The 23,302-nt window shown below is 35.6% G+C and overlaps 1 protein-coding gene across 1 annotated transcript; it reads left to right on the top strand.

Moving 5' to 3' along the window:
- The first annotated feature begins 9,520 nt into the window (after window positions 1–9,520).
- LOC120635317 (protein PFF0380w-like) lies at window positions 9,521–22,798 on the top strand. The gene is made up of 9 exons (XM_039906292.1): window positions 9,521–9,766; window positions 11,456–11,623; window positions 12,775–12,874; window positions 14,444–14,560; window positions 16,527–16,622; window positions 17,759–17,879; window positions 18,275–19,512; window positions 21,674–21,757; window positions 22,388–22,798. The coding sequence occupies exons 1-8, from the start codon at window positions 9,627–9,629 to the stop codon at window positions 21,692–21,694; spliced, it is 2,001 nt and encodes a 666-aa protein (XP_039762226.1). The 5' UTR covers window positions 9,521–9,626; the 3' UTR covers window positions 21,695–21,757; window positions 22,388–22,798.
- Window positions 22,799–23,302: the final 504 nt, after the last annotated feature.

Below are 23,302 nucleotides of genomic sequence, written 5' to 3'. Positions count from 1 at the left end.
GGCAATGTACCCTCTACGCACGTTTCGCTCCGACACCGAAACATACCTCAAGAGATGTTGACTTTACAATGAATAATTGTCAAGAACTTCGACTTAACAATTACTCAACGTGCGTAGACGGTACATTGTCGAATATCTGTTTGGTGTGGACTTAAGATTAAAAAAATTATAAATAACACCATACAGATTCTTTGCTTTTCGTGGAGTATAGCAAATTGAGCTCAATTTTCATAATATATCATGGAATTCCGCAAAGTAACGCCTGCTTCTGTCCGATATCATGAGTTTTGTTTGGTTGCTTAGTAATAGCCTATAGAAAAACAAACAAACACATTTTTCGCATTCATAATATTAATAATTAATAAGGTTTTCATAATATCAGGAGTAGCTGTGCCCAGCGACATCGGCGCATAAACCAACCTTAAAAGATGTAAGATATATGGTGTCCTGGACTTTATTTGAGAACTCCTAGCTTGAGTTACAATCTAACGAATTTCGTTATCACCATGGTCTCACAATAATGGTATTATACATTTATTTGAACGCTTCATAAGTGTGGCTGGGACAGCTCTACGTGAATGAAGCATATAAATTATATATACGAGTATTTGAATTTGATGAACCGCTGCTATTGGTCGTAGCGTTATGTCAAATTATAATAGCCAATCCTACCTTCCTGGATAAATGGACAACCCAATCACAAAAATATTTATCTTTGCAATTTTTATATCTTTTGAACCTTGTTGTTATAGATATAGATAGATATATTCAAAGAGATCTAAAATATCCTCGCGATTCGAACCAGCATATCTTTATTTATTTATTTAATGGACAATCATCAGGTTAGAACAACTCTTATAAAACTAATCAAAAAATTAAAAAACATATAAATGTAATATTGTAGACCCACTTAAAGACTGACAAAAGTCGCGAGTAAAAAACTCGATTGTCAATTAGAAGGAGAAAAAACGATGAAGAGACACATGATGAAAAGATACATTTAATATAAATTAACAAAACAAATACTTAAATTATATATAAAATAATCTAATCACTGTATCTTTAACTATCACAATTAAATTAAGCCAGCAATGCTACTTTTCTAACAGTTGCTATCTAATGTCTAACTGTCATCTGCATACAAAATTTACGATGAGTATACCAACTGGCGCTGTCGAATTACGAAAGCGATCGATTGGTAATTCGTCCGAAGGCCACCATTTCAATAATACATTTAAATATAAAGGACTATAAATATTTTATTTTTTCCAAAATATCGGCTATGCATAAAACATGTACGAAACCGTAATATGAAAATTTATTTTGTAATGTTTTAGTTTTTTTTGAGAAAATGTTGACATGGTATAGTAAGATGATGGCGATAACTGCATTCGGAAACTTAAAACTAAAGCTACGAGGCTTCCAAACGCGCCCTGCTTAAAGAAGCCCATAACAAACTTAGCTGGGAGTGTTTTTGTCACATTGTCAAAAAGCAACCTTTGGTATAATAGTCGAACTTCTTTATCTGTCGACGACCTACCTGGCGCAGCGCTGAGGGGGTTTTAAGAAAAAGGTCCCGGGTGCGATCTTCGGCAAGGGCGATTTAGGAATTTAAATAATAAAAAAAAAATAAAAAAACATTTATCATACGACTTCGACTTGGATCATAAATGGTTAGTAAAATACAAAGTTAACTGTTAGTAAACTTAGCCTAAGAAAATAGTTTATATAAAACCCTTCGAGCATTCAAACCTTTCGAGCAATTTAAAATTTCTGAATTTTCTCTATTCTGAAAATGTATGTGGGAGTCTTGTGGGCGGTTAGATTTAAGACAAACAAAAGAAGTCTACGAATCTTCGCGAGTTGCGAATCTAATAGCTAGGATATTTGGCGGTTTGGTTTCCAAGCTCGGATCTCCAAGGGCTAACATCATGTTAATGACCTCATCATCGCTGGATGGGTGACCAACGGTTAAAAAAAAATATTCTAAGCGTTTTCTTGCACAATACAAGCAATAATGCCACGAACTTGCAAAAAAAATGTCTTTTAATTTGTAGTTGAAAAAAATGTTCCCATGGGATCCTTCGCTTCAGATCTTCGTCTATAAATCTTCCAAAAATAAAACATACGAAATTGTAACTTACTCCTAGTAAATTTTGAACTGAATTTCTATCGGCCAATAAATTCTTGTCCAAAAAATTTGAATTTGAAACCTTAAGAATATTTCTCATTTAATATTTCAAATTATCTACCGTATCCAAAAGATAATAAAGTATAAATTCCTTTGAAAATACAAACATAAATATAGGAACCATTGTTACTAATTCGAAAATTTAAATTTCGAATTGTTTAAATTCACCTCATCTTATAAAGCCACATAACCATTATCTATCAAAACAAATTTAACTTATATACTATGTAACATTAAAGTTCAATTTTGATTAACAATAAAACGTGTACATTCGACAGAATAACTCCAGTAAGCGCAACCAAACAGCTGACGATCAGCTGTAGCAACTACCTGTTATTCTTTTATATTTTTTTCAGAGCGCACGTGTTTTTCGCGATATAAAAGGAAAGTACGAAATGGACATTAAACTGAGGACTAAAATTCAACTCTATTTTTAAATAGAGAGAGATTATTTTTCAGTAAGTTTTTTTTAAAATTATTCTTTAAGCAATTGTAAAGAGTTTGGTTGTGCAAAGAGGTTTTTGTTTTTTTTTTCGTCGCGATCAGCTGACGCGATGCAAAATGGTAAAAGTATGAAAGGTTCGGTTTCTATTTGGGAATATGAATATTTTCGAAGTCAGCTGATTTGCTTGACAAAGCGAGAAATGAATGCGAGCCAATCTCCTAGTGTAGCTTTTGACGAATATTTTAAGCTAAGTCTGATCTGAGTCTCTAACAGGTTAGCCCGCTACCATCTTAGACTGCATCATCACTTGACACCGCGGCCAGCATAAGCACGAGATAAAAATTATATCCCTAAATTATATCCCCTGACAAACTTATAAAGAACAATAAGACAAAATTATATCCCCTGACCTAAAGCACGGGAATATGGAATAGGAGAAAATTTCCCCGTTTATTATTTTGAAATTATTTCCAAACAATAAACATGCTCGGAAAGTTGATAAAGCTGTGGGAGAAATTAATAGTTTATCTTTTCCTCGGGCAGGAAAATGTGATAAAGACTAAGACACCGGTATCTTTGCATCGTTGGAGTCTCACACAAGACTGAGGTGTATTTTTCTTTCTTTAGCCGATAACTAGCATATATTTATTATTTGACGGCCAATTAGCGCAGTGGGCAGCGACCCTACTTCTGAGTCCAAGGCCGTGGATTCGATTCCCACAACGAGAAAATGTTTATGTGATGAACATGAATGTTTTTCAGTGTCTGGGTGTTTATATGTATATGAATGAATGAGTGAATACACTTTTATTGTACACCAAAGAAAAAAAGTAAGATATAAACACATATCAAGAGAGTACAATTTGGTGGCCTTATCGCTAGATAGAAAAGATAATAATAATAGAAGGTATATTATAAGTATTAATATATATTTCTCATAAAAATTATTCATCAGTTACATCAGTACCCATAACACAAGCTACGCTTACTTTGGGACTAGATGGCGGTGTGTGTATTGTCGTAGTATATTTATTTATTTTTAATTAACGTGTCCACTAACTTTCCGTTTATTTTTACACATATATTATTTGCATATTATTTCCACATGTGCGCCAGTGCTCTGAGAGTTGATAAAGTGTATATGCTAGCCGTGCTGCTTTCAGCGCCACAGAAGCGTATCGAATTCAATTCGAGGTTTTTTATCACAATACCCACCGACACAATGTCATGAAATGTTCATGAATCAATGTCGGTCGGCTGTGAATCATACCTAATCTTGCATGAGACGTCACAACGGGCGAGCGTTTTCGCGAGAAATACCTAATATATACCACCTAAAACATTCTGTAAAAAACAAACCAAGTCTCGATGGAGCTGTTGTGGGCTCTTCTTAGAGCAGGGCTCGTTTGGAACCCTCGTAGCTTTAGGTTTAAGTGAACGAATGCAGTTAACACCATCACTAACATTAGTGTAACATGTTAAATGTATGAACGCTTCATAAGTGCCTGTAATAAGGTCTACAAGAATAAAACATTTTTGAATTTGAATTTGCTGCTTGTTTATCTCGTAAAAGTAATGAAATCTAGATAAAGCCGTGCCAAGTTCCTTACTGCGATTTAACCTCACGATCTCAAATCTTTTGTTTTTCATGATGGTGTTTCGGTGGCATTCGTAAAATTTCGCTATAGTAGCACGTGGCGCCACCGTTTCCGTTCGGAAGAGCGGCGACCAGAAGTGCGACAACACCTTAATGAAAGAAGTTAATAGTTCTCTAATAGTTTGGTTGAGCTCGTGTGTTTTCTAATCAGGGTCACCAGGTACTACAGATCTTCGATTATTCTAGTTTTTATAGTTTTCTCTTTATGTGGCCATTAAAACCTAACTCTGTACCAAAATGTTTGCTCTCTGAGTTTATCAGAAGTTCTATTTAGATGATCATGAGTGAGTGTCATAAATGCGAAACTTTGCTTTCGCTTAACTTCGGAACTAAAAGACCTACAGACTTGAAATAATGGGTTTTAAGTATGTAATTATAGATTACTGGATGACGAAAATTTCGGCGATGTGGTTTTATCCAGAGGTGCTCAAAAAGGGTCTGAAAATGCGGCGAAATGGTTCCAGTGCGGGACATATAGTTTACGTCATACGTCAAGAAAACGATTAATTTATCGTAGGGCAGTTTTTAGAAATAAGTAATCATAACTATTGATACTCTATTAGATCACATCAATGATAGGTATGACCTAACAGAAAATTCTTCTAACATAAAATAGCATTGTAAAAGCCTAAATGTCAATCGAAATTGGTTCAGCTTTTTGTTTGTCCATTTTTTAACATTTCAAGTTTAGCCGCCAGCTGTTTACAGCGCGGTCGGTCAAAAACTGCATAGCAACTGGGAAAAGGTAAAAAAAAGTTAAAATTCTTTTATCATAATACAACAAGCTGAATTGAACTTTAACACCTCGGCATAAAGTTTATAATTGAGTGAATTTAGAGTTAAGTTAAAAATTCCTTAGTTTCAATAAAACGAGTTGAATTGAACTTTGAAACCTAGGCGATAAGGTTGATAATTTTGCAAGTTCTGAATTCAATTTAGAACAGCTGATCGTCAGCTGTCGCATAACAGAAGTACAGGGTTTGGCGACCTTTAAAGCACGAATGTTATAATATGATGATCTTTTGAGTCTGATGTCTTAGGTTCCATTCCCAGTTCAATTCGATGACCCTCAGTTTAGGAATTTCATCATCAGCACCATTCTCGTAATATTAATGTCATACAGCTCCTTAGGAGAGAGGGATGTAGAGATTAGACGCACCACGCTGCTCAAAACCAGGCTGCACGATTATTATGAAGTGAAAAATAACGGAAATTTACGTTCTTTCAGGTACCATGCTACACAACATGCTACACAACAACATGCTATTTTAACATGGCTAGCTGGGTTTTAACTATTATTTAATAATGCACTCCACCGATTTCCTAACTTAAATACAGTTCTCAGAAGTTTTAACAAAACCATCCAATACCAACCGAAACCTAACAAATCTTGGTACGAAACGACAGTCAAATCCGTGATCGTCGGACCTCGTGATCGTAGTTACCAACGAATCGACAAACGAGGCAGAGGTTTCAAATACCGCAATTCTAGTCTGCATATCGTTTTAGAATTTACAGCAATTAGATACTCAAAAATGATTGAATAAACAAACAAAGCTTTTATGTACAAATGAATCAAAATTTATGATAAATACAAATACAATCAGCAAACCAAGTAGTAGCAAGTATTTATTATATTTAAAGAACCAAATAAATTAAAAGGAGAGAGATCCCATAGATAAATAAATACTTCGACAATACACACGTCACACACATCGCCATCTAGCCCCAAAGTAAGCGTAGCTTGTGTTATGGGTACTAAGATGACTGATGAATATTTTTATTAATATACTTATAATATACATATAAACACCCAGACACTGAAAACATTCATGTTCTTCACACATTTTCCAGTTGTGGGAATAGAACCCACGACCTTGGACTCAGAAAGCAGGGACGCCGGTCGCTGCCCATTTGTCTTATTTAAAATACTTTGAATTCTAGGTAAGCTACGTTGACCCAAGTCAAAAAATAGATGGGTGCCCGTCTTTAGAAATTTGAAAGATAATTTAGTATCCATCAGTCTAAGCTCATATCACTTACAATAGTAATTCTTAAAGGAAGAATCGAAATCGCATTGTTAGTGGAGTTGTATGCAAAATGTTAACAAGAAAACTTCTGTAATTTTCTATTGAATATTACATAATGAATCAATGGCATCACTTTATGTATACAGTATCGACTACCGTTAAACCTTAAGTGAGGGGTTTTCTACTGTCCGCTTAGGAAATCTGTCCTCAATCTTCAATAATATTCATCAGATCTACACCAAATTTGGACAAAACTAAACTGATATTATGACCTCAGTTCAAATTTCATTAGACTTTAAACACTGTCATCCCCTCTACCAAAGGAACTGAGCTGTGTTCAAGGATAAAAAATATCCTATGTCCTACCTTGTAGTATGAAACTAAATTGTGGAAAGTTTTATTTGAATTCATTCAGTAAGTTTAGAGTAAGCGCAGCCCAGATACGCAGATAGACATAAATGAAAAAAAAAACAGTTTTGCATTCAGTATCGGTTATAGAATAAACTCAAAAGCTATTTTTTTAACTATCTTGCACTTGTGAATGCACATAATTTGACCCATGAGAGTTTAATTATTATGCCATTAAATTTATTGCACTGAGGAAAATATTGATGATATATAAAAATTATGTATTAATAGTAGCTTTTGTGTTCTAATATTTAATTAAATTGCTGGATTAGAATATTAGATTTAATTAGATAAATAGAAACATCAGTACCTATTTCAGTATTAACTCTTATTCAAAGAAATATTTTTATCGTCAAAGGTATTCATCCCTACTTAATATTATAAATGTAAATGTAAGTTTGTTTGTTACGCTTTCACGCAAAAACTGCTTAACCAATCCTCATGAAACTTTGTACACATATTCTTGGAAGTGTTATAGGATACTTCTTATCCCGACATTAAGCTCGGTTCCTTTGGGAGAGGGGATGAAAGTGTTTGACGATACATCGTAACGCCGACAAATTATAACCGGTTTACATAATTATTTTTGTACTATAGAGGTTATAATTTGTGTTTAATTTTGCTCAAACTGTGTAGATCTGATGAATGTGGTTAGATATAGAGGACAGAACTCCTCAGCGGACAGTAGCAAACCCCTCATTTAGCGATACTGAATACTTCAAATTTTTTTAGAACTACGTCTAAATTTAATGCCACATCAATAAACAAAATCGAACCCAGACAAAGTCGCGGGCAACAGCTAGTTAATATTTTAAATCATTCCAATCTGACATTTAATTTTCGAAGTTATTGCAAGTTACAATAATTTAAGGATGTGCTCCCTCAATTCTTTTTACACCAATTTCAGAACAACCCACATTAAACTACAGAAAATGGAAGTCAACACAATGCAAACAGTTTCACAGCCTTATCACTACTCCACATAGCTATTCCTTTCAGGCATGAGTTACAGCACCAGAAGAGATAGAAAGTTGCTTTAATTGCTGGTGGGCTGCAGAAGGTGTTTGTTTCTTGGCTTTTATTTTTTTAGCAGAGCAGACTAAAACTCACATGTTGTGTTTTACATTTTCAGCTTAATCAGATGATGATGCCTATACTGCCTCATACTGCCTCTGGTCTCATGTTAATGACAAAATAGAGATTACATAGTCATGGATATACAGATTGTGTCAGCATTGTGTTTGTCTGTCACAAAATTCTCAGTACCAACCTAACCTAATGATGAAAAGTTTGACCAACCCTGTGCCTGCGAGAGCTGAGTCAATAATATCGCAAACTTTTAACTAATATTGATAGAAAGAACTAATATACTGACAATAGAGAGACCAGTTTATGAAAATTAGTATCATGCTGCATTCATGTTGATTTTCTTTTGAGAGTGCTTGATAAGTTTTCAACCCATTTGGGCTTATATTTTAGTATAATATAGTGGTACTCTTAGAGATACAGTTTTTGCTGCCATTTAAGGATTAACAGTCTATCTCATACAAACAGAATTTTTCGAATAAGACTTGTTCCTGATCCTTTTGTTGAACATTATAAACTCTTTACTGTTTTTGATTTCAAGCATAGATTGTTTACAATATCTTTGCTTATGGAGTTTAAAATATTACAGAGAAATTGTAATAATATAATACGTACAACCTGTACCTGTAGCGCCGGTCCTTGCGCCTCTAATGTGTGGAATATAGGTTATGCTAACAAAATAAGGTGTACATATTAGTCTTGTTAGAATGCACTGTTTGCACGCTCAGCGCACAATTAGTAGCACTTACCTGGCATTGCGCTGCCATTCTGCCCCATTTCCTGCAGGAACGATGCACAAACTATCACGAGCAGTCTCATAGATTCGACACACAAACAAAAAGATTATTACACCAAATTGAGGCTAAATAGCATCCGTTTACACATGACTCACTAAACTGACCTCTGAACCTCACTAACACGCGTTTTCATTTATTACATGCGTTTAGTTTCATGTTTTCATAAATGAAATTCATTCAATCATTTTTAATGTAAAGTTCTAATTTGAATCTGGTTAGTGATAAATTATTTACTAAGTTATGTAAATAAGAATAGTTTACGTATGTCACAGAATACGTACGATATGTGGCTATTGTATAATTATTTATAAACTGAATTCTAATCACTTGTTTTCTAGCATTTACAAAAAAAATACCACATACCAATGAACATTGGCCAATTGCATTTCGCAAATCGCTAATCAAAATTTGACATTTGGAATAACAGACTAAGTTGGAATTGTCAAAGGACCCATTGAAATTGCATTCTATTCATTTAGATCGTTTTAGTTCAATTTGTATTATGTAAAATCGATGATCTTTTCAATGCTAAGGAACTATATTATTATAACTAAATAGTGACACTAAAAACTATTTTCCGTTTTTAATTTGGATATTAAGTTACGAGTTATAGAGTATATAACTCTCTTATGAAAACGAATTGGTTTAGTTACAGGTAAATGTAGATACACCCCGTGTTTATCTAATTATTAAAAAAATGCTGAAATCGGTATTAAAATAGTAAAGTACCTACGATCCATTCTTCCGTCACGTCCATCTTTTAATAAGATAGGAGACATATCTAAGTGGATGAACTGTACCGATTTTATCTTCCGTTTCGTTATTCGTCGGTTATTGCTCTTCTACATGCCAATGTCATAATAGCTTTATTGATGCGTAGTATATTATTAACCTGTGGGTTTGTTGTTTTGAATGTTTTGACAGTTTGCTTTCCGAGTTTCCGTTGTATTTGTTGTTTGAATCTATGAATTATTGCGGCCGAGTTTAATTATTTATTGTTAAAGCTAAAAACATGGCAAATAAAAGCGTTAACAAAAAGCAAAAGCTTCTTTTGCGTAAAGTCGAACTAATGAACGAACTGAAATACTACGAGGCGAGAATCCAAGATGCACTCGCCAGCCACAAGGGTTCCAGTTGCTATGAAGACGACAGGTATAATTCTGTAAACAACATAACTTGTTAGAAAGACTACTTACAGTGCAAATTCAATATTCAAAATTCATTTATTTCAAGTAGGCCTAATTAATAAGCACTTATGAAACGTCAACCCTTTTTGTAGTGACTCTACCACCGGTTCGGAAGGCAGATTCCACTGAGAAGAGACGGCAAGAAATTCAGCAGATTGCTCTTTTCCGACATTATTTTAAAGTTTGGGAGCGGAGTGGCCTGCTTCCAAGCAGCCTTGTCGTTTAGGAATTCATCAATCGTGCAGTAACCACGATTTATTAAATGTGTTTTAATATATTGTTTAAACTTAGGTAAAGGTAGATCTAATATTACCTTCGGTATCATGTTATAAAAGCATATACCCATCCCCACAAAGGCTTTCTTTACTTTTCTCAGAATTTTATTGTCAGTTTCTAGTTAGGCGACTGTTTATATCGACTTTTTGTATATAATTACTTATGTTTTGTTTAATAAAGATAATATTATTATAAATATATTGCAAGGCTACTGTACATATACCTATTTCTTTTCTTGCTACGTAACTAACGTCATTTAATAATTAATGATATGGATCCAGGTCTGATAGCGTCCCCTGATAAAAGCAGCTTGGTGAAGAAATTTCTCATTCCTAGAGAATACTAATCGGCTATAATAAATAAATAAATATACTACAATAATACACACACCGCCATCTAGCCCCAACGTAAGCGTAGCTTGTGTTTTGGGTACTAAGACGGCTGATGAATATTTTTATGAATAATATACATAAATACTTAGAATTTACATATAAACACCCAGACACTGACCAACATTCATGCTCATCACACAAACATTTTCCAGTTGTGGGAATCGAACCCACGGCCCTGGGCTCAGAAAGCAGGTTTGCTGCAAACTGTGCCAATCGGCTGTCAACAATAATGATTAATGTCCCACTATCAAAAGATGTCTGTCTTCATCATATTAACCTATTACCGGCCCATTACAGGGTACAATCCTCCCACAGTAAGAAGGGTTTAGGCTGTAGTCCACCAACCTGGCCCAGTGCGGTTTGGCGGTATCCACACACATTTAAGAACATTATGGAGAACTTCTAGGCATGCAGGTTTCCTCATGATGCTTTCCTCCACTGTAGAAGCAAGTGATTATTGTAAAACATACATAACTTTGATGAGTTGCATGCTTATCAAACTTGGTCCCCCAAAAGAGAAGCCTAAGTCCTAACCGCTGGGCTATCACTACACTACACTAGCTACACTACACAACCATATAAGGATTCCACTAGTTTGGGTATTTACAATTTTATTATTTAAAGTTAAATGGTAGCACAGTATGATAATGCCTACTGTATAGTTTAATGAAAAAAAAAACGTGTGCGTACTCATGTACACATGTTAGGAGTAATATTTCTTTGGTGTGACAAGATAAAAAACTTTTCAAAAATTGTATCTTACACCTTATTCTACGTTTGTAGAGAAAACGACACTAACAATAGTAAAAAGGTATTTTTTGAATTATTGAAAGTCAACTGTCAAACCTTTTTTAGAAAAACTAAAATGTTGACTATAGCTAGTTTCATGATGTCAGTTTTTTGTGACACTCACCATTTTTCCTGGTGTGCTAAAAGAAGTATAACTTCAAAAAATTGAATTGGTTATTTGCTTGGTACATTTTCAGTTCAGACTCTGAGATAGAGTTTACGATCAATGCTGGCATCTCTATAACGGAGTTGAGGCTCCAGAAATCCCAGCTTCAGACTTGCTTGCGTGCAACGCAGGAACTTACCGGAGTCACTATCCTACAGTCAGAAGTCAATGTTTTAGTGAATGCGCCTACTTTTGAAGGGTATGCATGACTATTGCTATTTGCCATTAGATTGTAAAAGACTATGACGCCCTAGGAACAACTTACAGGAAAATTTTAAGTCCTTTTGTTTTATTCAATTAGGCACATAAAAGACACTTTTATGCACATACCTATTTGATAACTTCCCTGGCACAGTAGAATTTTGGATAAATTTTTGTTTTATAAGACAGAAATAAGGACATCAAATTATCAGCATAACATTTTTGTTTTTTTTTATACTAGACAGGCTATGCGCTTGACAACATGCTTGATATAAAGCAATGATGCAGTTTAAGTTGGGGCGTGCTCGCCTAGGAAATGCCTATTCACTCTTACCTTGAAGGCATTAAGGTTGTATGAATTGGGAAACACTGAGGCCAAAGCGTGTGTTCCTCTCAGAAACGTAAATGAAAAGCCTGTATGTCAACCATATAAGCATGCCACTGGTATATTATAAATAACAAAATGTTTTAGTTTCTTTTTTTCAGTCACCCCGGCTGTAAACTCACCTCAGTATGCAATCAATGATATATTAGGGGTATTTATCATGAGCATTGTACAGGTACAATCATGCTTGGTGGCGCACCTAGCTCGGTAAGGTGGTAGCTAGCCCCACTGAAGCCTGCCACCGGACCAGACCAGAGAAAATTCGGTGATTTCTAATCATGTGGGAGATCAAAATTCAATAAATTCAAAATTCATTTAGCTTAAGTTGGCCTACACTTTTGAAATGTCAAGTATGTCTGTGTGTAGTGACTCTACCACCGGTTCGGAAGGCAGATTCTACCGAGAAGAAGCCGGCGAGAAACTCAGCAGTTGCTCTTTTCCAACATCACAAGTTAACATTTTACATTTTAACATTCATTTTTCTATCTTGTGAGAGATGAAAGCGGAGCCTTGCAACCTTGTCATTAAGAAATTCATCAATTGTATAATAACATCGCTGTAATTTATGTGTTTTAACATATTCTTTAAATTTATGCATTGGTAGGTCCAAAATTACCTTAGGAATCATATTATATAGACATCTGTACCTTCCGCAGACGATATGCAGATGCCACTAATTTATGACACTACCACCAAACACTTATAGGCCACCAAGCTCAACAAACCAACTAGTACCAAAAATAACAGAATTTCTCCCATTCCAGTGAAGCACCCATAACTGAGGAGGGCTTGTGGAGGGAAGTGATGGCCGAGTGCAAGATAGACCTGGTGCCCTTCTCTGTCACCTTCTACACCCACCAGCCGGTGAGTGGCATGATGCACTTTGAGTAGCGCAACTTAGATTGAGTGCAGTGGCGTGCACTTCACATACAAAAGCGCTGCCTACCTTAACATTTTCATATGACTGGCAACAGTGCAGGATTTTGTCAGTTTATGACATTTTAATGGTCTATGCTTACATTGGTCCAAACTCCTGTGCACGCCACTGATTGAGTGTATATGTCTATTTGAAATCATCATTATATATATAATTCCAAAATTTCTTTATTCATGTAGGCCTATCACAGGCACTTGTGAAGCGTTCATACATATATGTTTACATAATTGTAAGGGGATGGTGATAACTTCGTTCGCCAACTTAAACCTAAAGCTACGAGGGTTCCAAACGCGCCCTGCTCTAAGAAGAACCCACAACGAACTTAGCCGGGTAATTATTATTTTTTTGTTGTCACCATCTCTCAGTAAATTTATATTTCGCAATGAAGTAAGAGCAATTCACACCCAAGCTTTTTTTATTGTTTAAGTAAGCTTTCGTTTTATATAAACTTTGAAATTATGGAGAGACATCTCAAAGATTTCATTTGGTAATTTGTTATAAAATAATATACAATTGCCCTTGAATGAATTTGCAATTTTGTGTAGCCTAGTATACATATTGTATGTCTCGTAAAGGAGATCTTTTTTTCATTCATGCAATCTTCTTTTGATATGCATACGAAAAATCTAAATTTTAAGTAGGTCTAATATAAGCACGTTTGAAACGTCAAGTCAGTCTGTTTGTGGTGACTCTACCACCGGTTCGGGAGGCAGATTCTACCGAGAAGAAGCCGGCAAGAAACTCAGCAGTTGCTCTTTTCCAACATCAACAATTTATGATTTACATTTTAAAATTAATTTTTCTATCTTGCGAGAGATGAGAGCGGAGCCTGCTTCCGAGTAGCCTTGTCGTTAAGAAATTCATCAATCGTATAGTAACCAAGATTCACGAAACATGTTTAAACACATTGTTTAAGCTTACGCATCGGCAGGTCCGAAATTGCCTTGGGAATAATATTTATAAGCAAATATTCAATCCCACAAATGACTTTTGCACCTCTCGCGAACGATATATCCGTAACAACCTGCTTAATCATATATCTCCGACTGTCCCGCGCCGGTACACCAGAAGTTGCAAATCCACAATTTTCTTTCATACAGCATTTAAAAAATCCCATCTCGGAAAACGAGCGTCCATTATACGTATTTGTGCGAAATACAACGAGTTGTCTAAAAAGATACCTGGCCTCGATATCTTCCATGACTCACCCACAGCTTTTAGAACAAAACTCACCGAACACTTATCGGTGAGTTTTTGCCCAAATAAGTTTGACGCTTTGTCAATGCTATGCGCACTTGTCATTGACGTGCATATCGGTCCGTGTGTTTGTGTGTGTGCTTTGTTTTAAAAACGTGTAATATGCTTGTTGTTAGGGCTATAAATCTGGGAATTTTCGGAATTTTCTTCAGTGTAACCTAGACGGTAGGAGGTTTCAAAGTGTACCACCTTACCGAGCAAGGTGTTCCACCAAGTGCTAACTTGTGGTGCAATGTCAGGGTGGCCGCCCCGCCAGCTACCGCGGGCTCCACGTCATGCCCATTAAACTGGTGCACGAACGCGAGCTGGCCCGCTCCGTGCTGGCGACGCTCACGGCGCCCAGCGACGCGCTCGAGGTAACCCTTCGTTTAAGTTTGGTGTAATAAAATTGGCCTATTTTATAATTTTTATTAGTGATCTAAAATACTAACTAGAAACCGGAGCCGAGAAGTCAATTATTGCTAAAAATTTAATTTTACTCCGCTTGCACATGTTATAAAGTACGATTTAATGTGTTACCGCATTTGACCAATCCAAACCTATTTTATAATTTTTATTAGTATTTTTAGCTACACTTGGAGGAATTATCAATTTTATAAATTTAAAATTTATAATTTGATTTTAAATTTATACGTGTAGGTAAAAACACTAATAAAAATTATAAAACAAGCAATGTGTCATCTCTTGTTTCAAACGTGTCTCATTGTAATATGGACCTTTGAAAAAGTAGATCGAAACTGCAACGTTTCCTACTAGATGACGCTATAGTCGCCATAAGACTGATGTGAAAGGCATATACTAAATCCGGCATCGACGGTAGGAGAGACGTAGCTTAATTGGTGAAAGCGCTCAGGCCGCGATTGTCCGAGAGTCGCAGGTTCAAATCCTGTCGGTTCCGAATTTTTTTTATATGCAATTTAAAATTTATAAAATTGATAATTCCTCTAAGTGAAGGTAAAAACACTAATCAAAATTATAAAATAGGTTTGGATTGGTCAAATGCGGTAACACATTAAATCGTACTTTATAACATGTGCAAGCGGAGTAAAATTAAATTTTTAGCAATAATTGACTTCTCGGCTCCGGTTTCTAGTTAGTATTTTTGATCATAAGGCAACCAAAAAAACCGTGTGAGAAGTCACGGGACGCCAGGCGGATGTAAAACATCGAAATTGTTTTCTGTAAGTTATTGCATATTGAAAAGATAAATAATTACAAATTTGTTACACAAATAAAAAAACTACAACCGAATGGATATACACTCCTTTTGGTAAGTTGGTTAATAACATTTTTTTTTTGTCAAGACGTGTGTTCTTTAGGGAAATAATAATTAAAAAAATAATATTAATTTTTATTGTTACATACGCAATACAAAAATTCAATCGTATAGCGTGGCGATGCGTCACCACGCCAACAATCAGGTTTACCCGCCTATAGATGTTTCACATCAAACTCCTTTTTTGTGTGGTTTTTTTTTTGATGCAAAGAGTAAACACAATGTCGGTAACTCTGGTTTTTCCACATTTCTGATTTCATCGCGTAGAGATACTCCGAACATAGCTCTCGCCAGTCCCCGCTGGGTGACTCTCGAGCCTTCTTATGACGACGAATGTGTGTTAAATTCTGAAACATGGGCGTTAACTGTGGGCCTCAATCCTTATACTCCACACCAAACAGATCTTCGGCAATGTACTGTACAACGACACGGTTTCGGAGCGAAATGTTTCAGTAATTTTATAAAGTGGGTAAATAATTAAACATTTCATTGATAACCAATGTTTATGACATGGAATTGGTGGGTATTTTGATATAAATACGACTGTATTATCCATATACTCCAGTCCTACATGGACTCCAACGATGCAAAGATACCTCCCGGTGTCTTAGTCGTTTAGCGGAAACGTGCGTAGAGGGTACATTGCCGAGAATCCGTTTGGTGTGGAGTATACGGATTGAAGAAATTATAAATTACAAAATACAGATTCTCCTGCTGTTCGCGGAGTATAGTAAAATAAGCTTAATTTTCATAATTGACGGCCGAGTGGCGCAGTGGGCAGCGACCCTGCTCTCTGAGTCCAAGGTCGTGGGCTCGATTCCCACTACTGAAAAATGTTTGTGTGATGAACGTGAATGTTTTTCAATATCTGGGTGTTTATATGTATATTAAAAATACAAAATATTCATCAGTTATCTCAGTTACCATAACACAAGCTACGCTTACTTTGGGGCTAGATGGCGATGTGTATTGTCGTAGTATATTTATATTACAGTGCAATGTTTATATATGAGTAGGACATGTAGACGTGACGTGTGTGTCGGCAGGTGCTGCACGGCTACGCGCATGCGCACCGCGCGCGCCGCACGTCGCTGGCGCGGCTGGCCGACGCGTACGCACACGCACTGCACATGGAGGCCTCGGTGACTGCACACACACACACACACACACGATCACTATTAACTTCAAAATTTTCCACGTAGGCCTATCACAGGCACTTGTGAAGCGTTCATACATATACGTTTACATAATTGTAACGGGATGGTGATAACTTGGTTCGCCAACTTAAACCTAAAGCTACGAGGGTTCCAAACGCGCCCTGCTCTAAGAAGAATCCGCAACAAACTTAGCCGTATAAATTTTATTTTTTTGTTATCACCATCTCACAGTAAATGTATGTAGCTATGAAGCTAGAGCAATTCACACCCAAGCTTTTGTATCGTTTAAATAATCCTTAATGTTATAATAGGATTTTTCTGTAAGCTTACGTTTTATATAAACTTTGAACTTATTGAGAGACAACTCAAAGATTTCATTCGCCCTTGAATGAATTTGAAATTTTGTGTAGCCTAATAAACTGCATTTTATTATTATACAAAATTTATTATAGTTCATATAAAAAACGTCTGTGTAAACGCGTTAGAAGTTTATTTTCAATAATTTTATCTTTCGCCTTATTCTGCGTCTGTAGAGAAAACGCCACTAAGAGTATACAAAAGGTATTTAATACATTGAAAGTTTTTTTATAACGCATTATCTAGTTATCTCACTATCAGACAACCAAATTTTTACTGAACAATGAAAATTTAAATTATTTGACACTTATTATCGTACTGAAGTGTACACTGTCAAACCTTGTGGCTAACTTCAGGGTGTTAGTTTTTTGTGCCGGTGCGCGCGCGCATCTTAAAAATTTACTCTCAAAAATTTTCCCTAACGTGCCAATAGAAGTATAACTTCAAAAATATATATGACGACCGACTGGCTCAGTGGGCAGCGACCTTAAGTTGGTTCGATTACCACAATCGGAAAATGTTTTTGTGATGAACACGAGTGTTTTTCAGTGTCTGGGTGTTTATCTGTATATTACAAGTATTTATGTATTATATTCATAAAAAATATGCATCAGCTATCTCAGTACCCATAACACAAGCTACGCTTACTTTGGGACTAGATGGCGATGTGTGTATTGTCGTAGTATATTTATTTATTTATTATCCGAGGTAAACAAAAAACTGGCTGAAGGACAGCAGCTAATAGATCATTTATCTCTTTCCAGCCGGAGGGTGGTTACGTGCTCAAATGCGCCGACCTGCTGCAAGCGTCGTGGACTTTACAGAACAAGTGGTCACCGGTCGCACCTTTCGTCCACAAAATGTCCTTCGAACTTGAATATATGGGTGTGTATTGTTGACAATTCATCATGTATTTTTTTCAATTTCAAATTTTAATTTTTAGCTCTCAATTAAAATAATATTATTTTACTTTACTCGCTTGGACTGCCTCTTTATTCATAAAAAAATTACTTTTTCATGTAAACTGTATAATGATGTTGGAAAAGAGCAATCTGCAGAGTTTCTTGCCGGCTCTTCTCAGTGGAATCTGCCTTCCAAACTGGTGGCAGAGTCACTACAAACAGACTGACATGACGTTTCAAATGTGATTATACCTACTTGAAATAAATGAATTTTGATTTGGAATTTCTTTGCGCTCAGCAGTGGGGCGTTATTATTGAAGTTATAATGGACCTTATGCGGATAAAAAAATTTAATTGAAACCGTCCATTTAATTTCAGATGAGTCATACGTGAAAACAATAACTCAAGCCCACAAGCAACTGTGTGACCCGTCATTAGACACAGACGATAGAACCCTCCTCCTCGCCAAAATCATAGACACGTGTCTAGATGCGCGCAGACAAATAGGTCCGTCTAACATAGACTCGGACGTGGACAGCCAAAACTCAAAGAGACAAACTTCGGACCAAGAAATGGATATGCCAGTTACTGCATCTGAGATAATGGGCCCACCTAAATCTTTTCCAAAGAAAACTAAACTTAAGGGCAAAGAAAATATCGCAGTGACCAATGAAAGAAAGAAAGAAAATGATGCCATTGGTAAAACAGAAGTAGCAACTAAAAAGGCTGAAAAGGGTGCGTTAAATGCTAATTCCAAAAACACGATTGATAAACATAGTGACAAAATCGATATTAGTGAAACTACTAACTTAAAAAACAGTAACAAAGAGGAAACAGCAAAGTTGCCTAAAACTAAAACTGAAAATGTTAATAAAGGTAATAAAAAAACTAAAAATATCCAAAAATCGAAGGATAATGAAATTACTAAGACTACTGACGCCATCAAAACAAAAGTTACCTTGCAAGCCAAAAGTAATTCCGAGAGCACTAAAAACGATGATAAACCAACTGAAAATAATTCTGTCCCTGCCAAAAATGATAGTAAAAATTTAGAGATTACGGAAAATAAAAAAAATCCAGAAAAAAAGTTAAAATCAAAAGAGAGAAAAGGTAACGTTGCATCTCAAATTATATCTACTGAAAAAGAAAACAACAATGTTAACGTAGAGCAAGAAAATGTTGCGATGCAAAATAAAAACATACAGCCTAAAGCTTTGAAAAATCGTAAAACTAAGCCTAGCGTAGATGAAGATGAACCGAAAAGCAAAAAGCCAAAAACTACAGTAGCAGAAACCAACATTAACATGGTGGAAAACTCAGTAAATATAAAAACAACTGACATGGCAGCCCCCAAAAGTAAAGAAAAGATTGTGAAAGAAAAACTAACAACAGAAAGCACTAAAAATATAGTTAAAGCTTCTAAACTTGCTAAAAAACCTGAGACAGTTACTACAAATCAACAAGCTAAAACATCAAATGAAGGAAATAAACAAAACGTAGAGAAAGACAAGCAAATAGTTGATAACAACCCTAAAAGTGCTAAGAAACAAAGTGACCAAACTGAAATTAATAATGATTTAAAAACAAATAGAAATAACAAAAACATTCCAAACAAAGTAAGTTTAACTAAATCCTCTAACACTACTAATACAAAGAAGAATGCAGTTCAAAAATCTACTAATATGCCGACACTGTCTGAACGTTTTTCATCCAAAAATAAAATCGCACCACCCAGCGATGTAGCAGAATTTAATAAACACACTTTTTCACAAGATAGCAACATCAATAACGAAGTAGCACAAAAAATTCAAACATCCACCAATTTAATCAAAACCAATGTTAAATCTAGTGAGAATGAAAATAAAATTAATATTGAATTAAATCTAAAATCAAATAACGTATTAACAAGTAAACTAAATAGTAAAAACAAACAATTAAATAAAAATCAAAAAACAGACATAAACGTTGAAAATACCATTGAATTAAATAAAAATAATATTCCCAAAAATGTAAATGTAAAAACAGATAAAAAATCTAAAACTAAATTAATTAATAATCAAAAACCGAGAAAGTCGCTGGGCGGTGTAAAGAAAGTTGTCACCAAAAACAATATGAACGTCGAAAATAAGATAAAATCAAAGATACCGCAGAAGAGATTGTCGATATCCAAAAACGGGAACAATCCTCTGAGAATAAGCCCGAGTAAGTTTTAAGATAGAGTTATACTTGTAACACGCCACGCGACGCTTATCTCTATAGCCTTGCTTTGTATCAACTTTCCGTGGCTTGAATCACACTATAAACATGAGACGCTACGTCATTGTAGTTACTTCTGTCGCGTGGCGTGCTGTAAGTATGTTTCTGCATTAGTTTAAATAAGGATTTTTTTTATTTCTAACCTATTATTAATAGTTTATTTATTTACAACTGTATTCTTTAAATGCAAAATAACTGTTTATTTTGGTCATATCACACGACGTGGAAACGAGAGCATTGAAAAGTTGATTGAGGTTGATCAACTTATAGAAACTGGTGCCCGTACCTTACATAAGCCATTGAGAGGTAAATTAAAAGATGTTAAAATAATGACAGCTTTTAGCCAATATATATTTGAAAATTTCATGTATGCTAAACAAAAATATATCTTAATTTAAGAGAAAATGTGACTGCAATAATTTGAACATTAGAAGCAAAAACAAACTTGCAGTGCAATATACTAGACTACATAAAATAAGTAATTCATTTAAAGGAAATTGTATACAATTTTACAATAAACTGATAATTTAGTGGATATCTTGGAGATGTGTCTGAAAAAGTTTGTGTTAAAAGTAAGCTTATAGAAAAGTCCTATTATAGTATTAAGGACTACATCAACGATAAAAATGCTTGGGTGTAAATTATTGCTCTAACCAGTTTGCTTCTTTAATAATTTTAAGTGACAATGTGAGATGGTGATAACAAAAAAAAAACAACCTGCTAAGTTTGTTGTAGGCTTCTTCTTAGACCAGAGCTCGTTAGGAACCCTCATAGCTTTAGTTATAAGTTGACGAATTCAGTTATCGCCATCAACCCACTTCTATGTCATATTTTACATATAATGTACGCATCAAAACTGCCATCTATGTGCCTATTTGAATAAAGAAATATTTGACTTTGACTTTGACTTAAGACAATAAATGGCCAAAGACAGGACCCGATGGAGAGAGATCATATATAACAAGATTACTCGCCATAGCCTGATAACTATCTTCAGTCATGAGGGACCGACTAAAGAGAGATAGATTCATTCAGTACAGTTTAAAGGAAATAAATCGTGATTGCTGCTTTAGTAAACACTGTGTATTCGTCATGATGACAGTAACCAAGAATCGCTAAAATATTGTATTTATCTAATGATATGTGATTCATTTATTACGAAAAAAGTTTTTGAAGTTATACTTCTTTTGGCGCTTTAGGGAAACTGGGAACTACTTTAGGGAAGAATGGTGAGAGTAAATTTGTACGATGCGCGCGCACACCGTCACAAAAAACCGACACCATGAAGCTAGCTATAGGCAACATTTAAGTTTTTCTAAAAAGGGTTTGACAGTTGACTTTCAATAATTCAAACAATACCTTTTATCTATTGTTAGTTTCCTTTTTACTACAAACGTGGAATAAGGCGAAAGATAAAAATTTTAAAAGATTATTATCTTGTTACGCCAAATAAGGATAACTTCTAACACGTGTACATAAGTACACACATTCGAAGTGACATTTGTATTCGCAATGTTTCAGGGAAGCACTTGTTCGCGCTGAGCACAACTCAGGACAGCTCCAAGAACTCCACCAGCAGTCTTCAGAAGCAGACCAACATACCACGTGAGTGTGCACGCGCCCTTATTTTTAACCGACTTTCAAAAGGAAGGAGGTTGTTAAATGTGGATGTTTGTTTTTTCATGTATCATCATCATCATACCAACCCGGTACCCGCCCACTACAGGGCGGGGGTCTCCACTCACAACGGGAAGGGTTTACGCCGTAGACCACCACGCAGGCTGAGTACGGATTGGTGGACTCCACACGCCTTTGAGAACATTATATAGAACTTTCAGGCATGTAGGTTTCCTCCCGATGTTTTCCTTCACTGTTGAACCAAGTGATATTTTAATTGCTCAAAATGCACATAACTCTTTCCCAGTACCTATACAATATGAGTATAATCGAATAGGTATCTTTAGGCAAGCGCGCTCCACTATAGGCTGCATCGCCACTTACCATCAGGTGTGATTGCAGTCAAGCCCTCGTACATCGCTCGTCAACTTTAGACATTAAAAAAAACTTATTAAATTTGTGTGCGTGAGGTGCGTACTGGGATTCGAACTCGGACCCACCGAGCGAGCAACACTTCACCACCATCATCTCTCAATAATTAAAAAGTATATAAATCCGCATCCAAAGTGTCTTCCGTAGGTTTATTCAAGTATTGAATAGTTTTGACTTTGTTCCCAGGATTCCTGAAAAAGCCAAACGTAAAGCTGAACTGAATCTACATTTATAACGCTAATTATAACGGATGCTATTAACTAAGGAACAATGACGTCATTAGCGTATTCCTGATCCACCGATGCATGTCCAATGCTGGACATTGGATCTTGTGGGATACCAGCACTCTACGGTGTCCAGCGGCTCCCGGCTACCAACGCTCCCAGCGCCCAGCGAAACTTCAGAAAATAAAAATTCCCAAATTCGTCCTTCCGGAAATCGAACATGGTACCTCAACAGGGCCACAGCGCTAATCACTGTGCTAGGAAGGTCATCGAATTTATATAATATATAAATGTGTATAAGTAACACATATGAAATACAAATTCAGATTTTACTTTCAATACAAATTGCATGGTTTTTGTTTGAGACGCCCGATTGGCGCAGTGGCAGCGACCCTGCTTTCTGAATCCGAGGCTGTGGGTTCGATTCCCATAACTGGATTTTTTTTGTGTGATTAACATGAATGTTTTTCAGTGTTTGGTTGTTTGTCTGTTTATTATAGGTGTTTATGTACGTTAGCCATAAAAATATTCATCAGTCATCATAGTACCCATAACACAAGCTACGCTTACTTTGGGGCTAGATGGCGATGTGTCGTCGTACATATTTTATTTATTTATCGCTTGCTAAGTGCCTACTGTGAGATTTTCTATATCTGTTTCCCAGTATTGCCACTAGATGGCGCTCTTTTGATTCTATACAAATCCTAGTTAACTTTCGAGCGATTGAGTAAGTCTACGTTTAGTCTTATCTTTTCTTACCCGTCTTATAATGTAAACAATTTTCTCGTTACTCTTTAGTTTAAAGTTTATTTTCATTAGGTTAAGAAAAATATAAAAGCACATTTACAATGAAATTTCTTTTTACTGATTGTTTTTA

Source organism: Pararge aegeria, chromosome 26 (assembly GCF_905163445.1).
Source record: "Pararge aegeria chromosome 26, ilParAegt1.1, whole genome shotgun sequence".
Taxonomy (NCBI): domain Eukaryota; kingdom Metazoa; phylum Arthropoda; class Insecta; order Lepidoptera; family Nymphalidae; genus Pararge; species Pararge aegeria.
Note: the sequence above shows the minus strand (reverse complement) of the source record. Positions and strands in the feature narration are given on the sequence as shown.

Excerpts from the sequence above, each read along its gene's own strand:
- LOC120635317 (XM_039906292.1), top strand. The coding sequence starts at position 9,627 with ATGGCAAATAAAAGCGTTAACAAAAAGCAAAAGCTTCTTTTGCGTAAA. Across the intron at positions 12,875-14,443 it reads CCTTCTACACCCACCAGCCG|GGTGGCCGCCCCGCCAGCTA; the intron begins GTGAGTGGCATG and ends GTGCAATGTCAG. Across the intron at positions 14,561-16,526 it reads CGCCCAGCGACGCGCTCGAG|GTGCTGCACGGCTACGCGCA; the intron begins GTAACCCTTCGT and ends GTGTGTCGGCAG.